The 10,822-nt window shown below is 31.3% G+C and overlaps 1 protein-coding gene and 1 long non-coding RNA gene across 2 annotated transcripts; both read left to right on the forward strand.

The window, feature by feature from the left end:
- The first annotated feature begins 1,350 nt into the window (after positions 1-1,350).
- On the forward strand, positions 1,351-2,507 carry LOC139874277 (uncharacterized). The gene is made up of 2 exons (XR_011767864.1): positions 1,351-1,488; positions 2,115-2,507. It is a non-coding gene; the product is annotated as an uncharacterized lncRNA (long non-coding RNA).
- A 1,677-nt stretch (positions 2,508-4,184) lies between these two features.
- LOC139874281 (histone deacetylase complex subunit SAP18-like) lies at positions 4,185-8,241 on the forward strand. Its single transcript, XM_071861731.1, has 6 exons — positions 4,185-4,447; positions 5,506-5,538; positions 5,668-5,778; positions 6,424-6,519; positions 7,278-7,355; positions 7,742-8,241. The coding sequence occupies exons 1-6, from the start codon at positions 4,319-4,321 to the stop codon at positions 7,772-7,774; spliced, it is 480 nt and encodes a 159-aa protein (XP_071717832.1). The 5' UTR covers positions 4,185-4,318; the 3' UTR covers positions 7,775-8,241.
- The last annotated feature ends 2,581 nt before the right edge of the window (positions 8,242-10,822 follow it).

A 10,822-nucleotide genomic window follows, 5' to 3' on the forward strand; every position in this document is an offset into this window, starting at 1 on the left:
GCCAAGCCGGTCTGTTCAAGTTGTTTTTCTACCAACTTGAATTTAATTTTACCTTTAATTCTATGCGTACACCTAGTTACGGGTGTGAACCATTTGGTTTGAAACCGAATAATCCGAATATCGAATCGAATTCAAATCAGAAATAACCAAACCGAATTTTTTAAACGGTTTTCGGATCGATCGAAACCGAAACCGAATTCATAATTCAGTTTTCGGTTTTCAAAATTTTAAATTCGGTTAACCGAAAACCGAATTAAAAACCGAATTCAAATTAATAACATATTAAAATATATTTATATTTATAATATTTATATTGATATTATATTTTATGTATTATTTTATTATTATTAAACAATAAACATGCTATTTATATTATATTTTATGTATTATTTATAGTGACTTGAAATTGTAAGACCTTTAACAAGTTTAACTTAGCTAGCTTATTAGTAGAAAGCTAATTATTTTGGTCTCGTGGCATTATAAACTCTACTTATATTGGTTAGAATATATGTAATGTGAATGGTGTAATCCGTTTAATCCATAGTATTTTAATGTTTATGTGTAAGTAATTATGCTGGTTAGAATTTTAATCTTTAGTGATTTTAGGTTTTAACCGAAATCAAATTCGGTTTTCGGTTTGGTTTTGATTTCGGTTTTGATATTTAAACTCGGTTTTGGTTTGGTTTTCGGTTTTGATTTTATAAGTTTCAAAACTGAAAAAGCCATACCAAATAAACCGAAAAGCCAAAAACCAACCGATGAACACCCCTACACCTAGTCCCCTATAAACATTCAAAAATAGCTAAAATAATTAATAAATGCAATTCTATTGAAAAGAAATTGACAACAATAAAAAAACATTATTTCATCTTTGATATATTTCAGTTCGCGGTGTGTTTGTTGGTGTAGTTGTTTGCCATATTTGATTGGAAATAGGATGCTACTCATATGTTATGTGGTGTACGATAGATCACAAAAGTCTAGTCAATGGTTGTCTATATCTGTAACACTTAAGATCATCTGAACTTTTTTATTATTTCATTTTTTTTCAAAAAAATATAATATTTCATGTTGGTCAATACGAGTAATATTTTATTTTTAGCCACTTTTTTCCTGTAAAACGGAAGATGAAGAAATTAAACGAAATGACAATATTCAAAATTATAACATCCTAGAATTTTTTTAAGCGTAAAAAGGAAGATTGTCCGCATCTCCTCATAGATGCGCCGCATCCCTGTCAGGGAGGGTGAATTTTGACTGTTTTACTAGTTGAGGGACCAAATGTGTAAATTTAAGAAAGACGGGTTTTAACCCCAAATGTAGATATGGAACATTAATTTCTCCTCTTCTCATTTTCAAAAGTTTTTATCAACTTAGAGAGAAATTGTAGAGTGAGCAAGTCAAGCTTTTGAATGAAAAAGGTGCTAATCAAACTCATTGGTGACTAGCTTTGTTGTTCATGCTATTTGGGCATATTTTGTGTGTGAGGTAAAACTCTAGATCCAAATTTCTTAACATTGATTCTTAATTTAGGGATGAATTAAGGTTTGTTGGTAACCCTAGTCCCCTTTGCTTGTGAATTATGGGTTTAGATTGCGAAGGTTTTAGGCTTGCAACCTTTTATTGTGATTTTGGTTAAATTAGTCAAATTGATGATGTTTTGCAGTTGAAATTTGTGATTTCAAGTAAGAAATGTTAACCTAATGTTAGCTAAATTGGTAAACTTATATGCTTATGCTAGAATTGTTGGTTTTGAAAAGGTAATGAAGCTTAAATATGATTAAGAACACATGTAGAAGTGTTCAGTGTAGTCAAATTATGAGTTTGTTAAAGAATAAAATTAATGAGGTGGGTTGTTTTGACATAGGTGTCATCATTGTGACTAGTCAAGATGGATTTTGTGGGTTAAAATGGTTCACCGAATGTTGTTGAATTGTAAAGTATGTATGCAGTGTATGCCTATTGTTTAGGTGAATTGTGCTTGAGAATGATTGTGTTGACTTCTCGTTTGAAAGTACTTGTTGAATTGTTTGCTTGGATTTGAAGTGAGTACAATGTGTGCATATTATTTTATGAAATTGATATTGATATAAAAATTTATGTTTACAATATAGGGGATGTGATGAGGACTTGCATCACGTTGGTAACGCACCAAGTGGAACTTGCTTCACGTTGGAAATGCAACAAGTGTTTTTATGATATTGGAGATGGTATGGAGAATCTTGCTTCACGTTGGGAACACATCAAGATCACTATGTTGGCACCGAGTGTGCGGCGGTTATGATTGTTTGAACTTGCTTCACATTGAGAACGCAACAAGATCCCTAGTTGGAACCGAGTGTGCAGTTATGATTGTTTGAACTTGCTTCACGTAGGGAACGAAGCAAGAACCTAAGTTGACATTGGATGTGCAATTGTGATTGGTTATGTGTTGTATGCAATTTGACTATCTGTATGAATTTTGTTGACTAATATGCATATATTGTATTTACTATGAGTTTCGCTTACCTGTTGTTGTTTAACTTTTTATAGATTTCAGAATGAGCAAGGAAAGGGTACTAGAGTTCACTACTGAATTTTGCATGATATGCTTTTGGGATGCGATTAAGCTTGACTCGATGTATCTGATTTATTGTGCTTTTGCTAGATGCATTTGGTATGTGCTTTGGGTGGGATATATATGTCCTAATATTCATGTATTGATCTTTTGGTTGTCGTATTGATAAATGGGTCAAGTTTGTCACATGTTGTTGTAATGGGTTGATTTATTACTAAATGTTGTTGATTATCATGTAAACTTGTTGAAAATGTTGGCTTAAATGTATTTGAAATGAACTATGTTTGGTTAACCATCATGTGTCGATTTAAGTCATTAGATTTGTGGTCAGTGGTCAAAAACAGAAATGTAAGGATGAGCTGCATCATGGTGATGCGCCTCATCACATCAGCACCTGTAAAAATGTGTTGGCTGTTTTTCTGAAAAAGAGTTAAAGTTGTTTGCTAATATGTTTATCTTTAATACTATTTAGCTTGTTTTATTTGTATATTTTCATTCAAATCTACATTTAATGTAAGATTAAGAAGTTAAAGTAACACGTAACAATATTTTCTGTAGCTTACAGTAGATATATAGTGGAGTATTTTCAGAGCACATAAGATTTCAAAAGAAAAAAATTTAAACGTAATTTTATGAATAGTGTCTTTCTTTTTATATATATATAAGAGCACAAAAAGAATATTAATATTATTTTTTTTTTGTCAAAAGATTAAAGACCGTTTTATAAGTTTATAACTTTGAAATTGAACAATGGATTTTAATTTTAACATATGATTTGATAATTGGTAATGCAAACAAAAGTTATTTCTTATTATATTACTGTATTATGTATTATATTTATTTTATTAATTGTTTGAAAATGCTAATTAAATTTGTTTGTACCCATATCACTTCTAATAAGATTAAATCTTTTTGAAATATTACATTTTGCATGTCATATAGACATGTAATAAAGGTTATTCCTTACTTTTATACAGCTCCGGTGTACATTGCACGTATATGCATAGCATACTTCTTACAAGACTTCAACCCCTAACTTTTTAGTTAAAAGATCTGGTCACATATGGCTATATTATAAGCTTTAGTCTTATGTCTTGTCAATATTCAATATTTATTTTTATTTTAGACAATAAAAGAATTAATTTTATGTAAGTAAATAAGGAGTTAAATACAATTATCACAAAATGTAAAATTCAAAGTTTTGAATCTTACCAACGCACTTCGGTATGAATAGTACATGTATTCTAAAGTCGGGGTCGCTATCTAAAAGCTCTTTGTAAATGCGGGTGTGAGTTTGAGCCTCATTCGTGTCAATATTTTGCAACTCTTGTCACAATTGAATTTTTGCAGTTCCCGTTATATAAGATGTTTTACGTGAAAGTATGTCACAAGAACTTGACTCTTACGAAATGAGTTTGGTGGGTTTCAATAACAATTTTGAATGTACCTCCCAATTTACATGCAAAAGTTTCGAATCTTTGAATAAAAAAAAAACACTAGTCTTCAAAAAAAAAAAGGAAAAAAAAAAAAAAAAAAAAACTATAATGGGGATCCAGCCGACGTATAAAAGCCCAAATATGGCATTTAAGTCCTGATAACTTTTTTATTTTTAGGCTATTAGCATTTGCATCTTTTTATATTAAAACATTACAGTATTACTTAATACTTCTTATGACACTTGTGTGTGTTTCTTAATTCGTATATTTCAATTTCAATTTCAATTTCAATTTTAATTTCAATTGTTAATTTTATTGATTGATAATGGCAGCACGCGGAGGTGATGGTCCAAGAAGAGGTGGCAGACCACTTCATCCATCGCCACGTGGACCTCCTGGTCCTCCTCTTCACAACAAACCTGCACCTCGATTCGAACCAGTTGACCGCGAAAAGGTTAGGGTTTCTATCGATTTATTTTAGTGTGATTATTGTGTATTTTTATTTTAATTGGTGCCTGTTAGGTCTAATTGTTTTCTGCTGACCTGTATTATTACTTAATTTAATCCTCTGTAGTGTAGCTATGGTTTGTAGTTAGTTATGAGTATTATGCTGTATAAATAACATTTTTTTCTGCGCAATTGTTTCATGAATGGGATGAATTTTCATAAATTCACGAAAATCGGAATACTCGATGCTTGTAATAATATTTGACATAGTGGAATGTTTATTAATGAAAGGAACTGATTTTCAATTTTCTTAGTTTTATGTGGCAAGTAGATAGTTTTGGCTTTTAATCTTTGTTATAGGGATGTAATATGCTGTTTAGAGTAATAGGTTTAGAATAAAAATGGTGCTAAAGTATATTAGCTGTACGTTGTTTTGGAACCGTGTTCGAACAAGTTATTTGAGATGGTTTTCATTTAGTTGATCCTGTTATACGTATTTTGATTTGATGAGCTTGAATAAGGAATGTGAAAAATGTGATGTATTTGGTTATAAGTTATGATAGCCAAGTAAGGTTTAAGAGGTTATATGCGATGAGTTTAGTTGGTTGAGCAGCATGTGTCTTGTTGCTTATTTCTTCTATTTTTTTTAGTTTGGTAGCTTATAATTTAATGCCCAAGCATTGTCATTTGTTTTGTTATTTTGGTGTGTGATATTACGTTTATAATTTTGAGTGGGATAGGGATGGATATATGGCTCTATTGAGACTAGATCCTTTAGAAAAGAATGTCTTATTCAAAGTAAAAGACTTGCAGTATTTCTAATGAGTCATTTATACGTCTTTATTAGAAAATACAATTTAACAAAGAACATGTTGTTAGATTTTAGTTGGGATTGAAATTGTGAAAATCGATCAGTTAGAGAATAAAGTGTATAAAAATGGTATACTACTGTGATTTTTATTACCACATATTATATATTGGTTTTGCTCATCTCTACTGGTTATAGTGACATTTCGTTACAAAACATCTATCTATAATTTATCAAGTGTTCTCTTTTACATGCAGACTTGTCCACTGCTTCTTCGAGTTTTCACCAAGGTAAGATTGCTATTTGAGACACTGTAGTAATTTTGTTTCTTGAAACTGTAAAGACAATTATTGGTGCAATTTGAATACGTATAATGATTCATTTCATTGTGAATTAAGAGTGCTATTGATTTCAAACAGGTTGGTGGTCACCACAATCAGTCTGAGTTTGCAGTTAGAGGCAAGGAACCTAAAGATGAGGTCCAAATATATACTTGGATGGATGCTACACTTCGGGAGCTAACCGATCTAGTATGTCAAACTCTATCTGTTACTCCGTCACCATTCAGTTTCGATATTTCTCATATTTTTTTGGTTTGATGATAGGGACTGTTGTTTTTAAGCATTTTTGCTTCTCTAATACTCACTCCGTTCCAACAAAACTGTCTCATTTGACTTTTCAAATACATTTAAAACTCAATCCATTCATATGATTTTCATCAAATATTATATCATACAAATAAAAATATCTAAAGTCAAAGTTGATAAAGAAGATCTCAAAAGTCAAACTGGGACAGTTTTTCGGGACGGAGGGAGTAGTAGTTGCAAACAGAGCTGTGCATAATCTGTCACCAAAACTAAAAAAACTAAATTGGGACTTAGCTGTCAGTCGGGGATATATTTGGTTTGATTCTCTGTTTTATATTTGTTCAACAACTGATCTTTGGATTTGTTCTCGATTTCCCATTTTTTTTTCTCTCTTAAATGGGCTCTAGATCCGATCTGTTCCGTTCCATAATCGAGATTGAGCAGTTCTTTGTTGAAAAGTTGATATCTTGAAACAAATCAAACAATGTTGTTACACACTCCCCACTCTATATGTGTTGCGTGTATTACCAATTTAGAAACCCTAGTTTGTATACAGTATGGTCCATTGAATTTGCTTCTGTTTTCTAGGTAAAGGAGGTTGCTCCAGAAGCTAGAAGAAGAGATGCTATGCTATCATTTGCTTTTGTATATCCAACTAAAACTGGTCATTTTACGGTGAAAGAGGTAACCTCTCTTTTTTCTCTAAACTTTAATATAAAAATGCAAATTAAAAATGGATCATTTACAGAATTCTATACGCGATAACTAATTATATTTTTACTAATATCAACTCAAGAACAAATGTGAAATGTTCTATCACAATACTAGTTTATACCCTTGCGAGAAATATGATAATAGCAACCACTGTTAATGTATATCTTCGAACAGTAGAATGCTTGCTTAAGTTGTCTTGTTTTAAATGGATAGGAAAGACAAGCATGAGCAAGTTCAATACTTTAACTTGAGCTGTTCACAGATTATTAAACAGAACTTGGGTGTTTTTTGTTTTTCAGTCTGTAGATCTTATTACGTCAGATCTTATTATGTATTATGTCTGCGGGCAATGTCTTATGTGTGCTCGACTGCAGACATTTTTATGCAGGCCATTTGTTTTATTGAAGGCATAAGATAAATTATCTTATTCTGTCTGCGATTTTGCAGGCTTAGAAATGTGCTTCTTGGACAGGAATAAGTTATATTGTAGACATAAAAACAAACACTCTTCACTATTCGGCATTCAGACCTTTAGGACACATCATCTCCACTTCTCTACAGATATAGTCCGCACGGCCTCAGTTAAAAACATCTTAAAAAACAAACAACACCTTAACGTCACCAAAAATGATTAGTTCTATATATTAAAATTTAAAATACTAATATATAGTATATTTTCTATAAATTAACTATGTTTTGACGCATTTCTCTTATACGGTGTTGATCAGGTCGGAAAAACCTTGTCTTATCCGAATGCAAGAAGACCGGACGATGGCAGCAAGGCCCTGGGCACCCTTAGCTTTGAGGTATATAAACGTCTTACCATTTTTGTGACACCGATACTAATAACCTTACTTTCAAATCATCATTAACTTGTATAATTGGGTCATTTATATTTATATATCTATTTATTTTTAAATCCTTTTTTGAAAGGGTGGAATTTTAGTGAAAACCCCATGAGTTTTTTACTTTATGACAATTTAATCACAAAATCAGGTGTATTGGGTCAACTGGGTCTGATTTGTTTACCTTTCCAAGATTAATAAATTATACCCATTTTTCACCCATATCTTGAATGGCCTGCCGATCTTATTACCTAAAACTTATAGTTTTTATCATCCAAAAGAGGCAGGATCAATTTTTGGAAGAAGTTAAACTTTTATTCTAATCTAACCAATGGCTGAATTTGCAGATTGGAGATTACCTTGATGTTGCAATTCTGTAGACTTTCATACCCTCTTTACCCTTGGAATTTGTAGTGCTAAAATTTATGCATCCTGTTATCATGATTTCAGCTCTGTTACACAATATATGATACATTATGGTGCTTGCATCAAATGATACTTCAAGTCTTTTAGTTTGGTTTGGCTAACAAACTCTAGACGTGCAAAACTGAATCAAACCTAGATTTTACACCAATGATTTGCTCTGTCTTCAGGTTTTTTTAATGTGTCCGGCATAAATTTTTTTCTATCTATGCATCATGTTCATCAGCAAATCACTTCAGAAACTTGTAGAGTACCGGGTCATAGCTGAAAATGATATTTTACTTATTTTGATGTTATTTTCGAAAATTTTGAGTTTGTATCATATTATAATTTTTGTGTACGCATGACTTAACATGATATATATAGTTTTAAGGTCTATTACTTCACTTACTCACATTGTAAATTGTAATTACGTATAACAGATATAATTTTGAATCTAATGTCATTTTAATAAACACACAATTTACCTCGCCGCCAAATGGAGTAGCATTTGGCGGCGCGTAATTTTCGGCTTAAGATTGGGCTGAAATTCTCAAACCCATCCTAAAACGGCACAATGAGCAAGATTCTCTGAAAGTGTTTTGTCATTCAAGGTCGTCTAGATGCCTGAAAATGATATTTTACTTATTTTGATTTTTTTTTCAAAGTTTTGAATTTGTATCTTATTATTATTTTTGTGTACGCATAACTTATCATGATATATATATATATATATATATATATATATATATATATATATATATATATATATATATATATATATATATATATATATATATATATATATATATATATAGTTTTATTAAGGGCTATTATTTCACTCCCATTGTAATTATGTATCACATATAATCTTATGTAACTTTACTAAACACACAATTTAATTCATATATATGCGCCGCCAAATGTAGTAGCATTTGGCGACGTGTAATTTTCTGTAACAACCTGAATTTTTCTGTTAAATAATTAATGTCCGTTGCTTAAATTCTATGATTTTCCATGTAAGAATTTTTTTATGTGAACAATTATGAACATACTATTTTAATATGTGTTACATATTACTAGACAATTCATTACTATATCTTAAATTCAACAAAAAGTCAACTTGGACTGTTTTTTTGGGACGGATGGAGTACTTAATTTCATACTTAACTTAAAAAATACGAGAAAACATACGGTTAATCAAAACCGGTAAAAACGTTTTTAAGACAACAAACATGTGGTTATTAATTTTTAATAATTATTTTGAATAAATTATTGAGTTTTAGAATCTTTTTTAATTATTGATGTGTGTTTTCTACACCTAGTTTTATTGAGTTAAACTAAACCAAATTAAAACACAAATGCAGGTAACTATTCCTGATCAATGCAGATCAATGCAGTAAATTAGCTAGTAAGCACAAATTCGTTCTACAAGAGCACTTAATTAAGATCTTAAAAACCAATAATTATCCTAGTGTTTAAAAGGTTAATTTTGTTTTGAAATTAAACTAAAGTAAAAGCAAAGTAATAAACGAATAAACCAGATAGAGAAACGGTGTCCACTTTAATGCTTAACAAGTAACTAGGATTGTTCTTTTGTTATTAAATTTGTTATTAAAGGTCTAGGTAAACAATTTATATCGGTATCACGAAATCAATAAACGAAAGGCATAATGACATCAGTCAACTCACATTAACATCTTTCAGAGGTTCTAATTTTACTACGTTGAATTAATGAGACTATCTTTTGGTTAAACAAATGTAAAACGTAGATTATTAAGATCACTCAAAACAATTTACACAAAACCTTAATAATTAAAAAGATAGAACAATCTCAAAATCATGAGTCTTACATTAAAGCGAATACAAATCTATTTAGCGTAGCATAACAATAAAAGATGGAACATTCAAACAATTGGACATGGTAGAATTCATCACTAAAATAATGAAAACTAGGTGTACCAATGATGATCTTGATCCAATCCTTGATCTTGATGATGCCATAGCTTGAAAGTGGTAACAGTGGCTCAAAAACCCCTTAATTCGTAGCTCAATTCGTCTGGAAAACGTATGTGTTAAATGGCCCAAACCTTCCCCTATTTATACAAAATTCGTAACTTGATCCCTAAGTCAGACATCGATGCGCTGGATCTGAAAGTTATGCGCCGCATCCTTTAAATGGAAACAGGGACATGCGTCGCATCCTATGCGATGCGCCGCATCTTTCAGCTTCTGATTTCGACTGGATATTTTTCAAAGGTCATTGCGCCGCATCCATAGCAGGTGTGGCGCATCTTGAGCCGTAGTTGCATTTTTCTTCGTTTTAACACTTTTGGAGCTAAATTCTTCACTTGTATCAACCTTGATGCTCCTTTTTATCAACCTTCTCTTGAAACTAGCTTCTTGCATGAATAATAACCATATTAATGTTCTTTTCGAAAGTTTTGAATTTGTATCATATTATTAATTTGTGTACTGTTCTTTTTGAAGACGGTGTGACTTCAATAAACACACACTTTACCTTGTAGATATGCGCCACCAAAATAGCATTTGGCGGCGAGTAATTTCGGGTTTTAGATTGAGCTAAAATTCTAAAAATCACCCTAAAACGGCCCAACAAGCAAGACTCTAAAAGTGTCTTGCCATTGAAGGTCGTCTAGATGCCAAAAAATGATACGTTACTCATATTAATGTTCTTTTTGAAAGTTTTGAATTTGTATCATATTATTATTTTTGTGTACGCATGACTTAGCATGGTGTATATAGTTTTAAGGCTTATTATTTCACTCAGATTGTAATTAATTATAACACGTGCAATTTTGAATCTAATGACACTTCACTCAACACAAAATTTAATTCATAGATATGCGCCGTCAATCGGAGTAGCATTTGGCGGCAAGTAATTTTCGGATACAGATGGGGCTGAAATTCTCAAGATCACCCTAAAACAGCGTAACGAGCAAGACTCTCAAAAAGTGTCCTGCTATTCAAGGTCTTCTAGATGCTGAAATGATATTTTACTCATT

The sequence above is a fragment of the Rutidosis leptorrhynchoides genome, chromosome 1 (assembly GCF_046630445.1).
Source record: "Rutidosis leptorrhynchoides isolate AG116_Rl617_1_P2 chromosome 1, CSIRO_AGI_Rlap_v1, whole genome shotgun sequence".
Classification (NCBI taxonomy): Eukaryota; Viridiplantae; Streptophyta; class Magnoliopsida; order Asterales; family Asteraceae; genus Rutidosis; species Rutidosis leptorrhynchoides.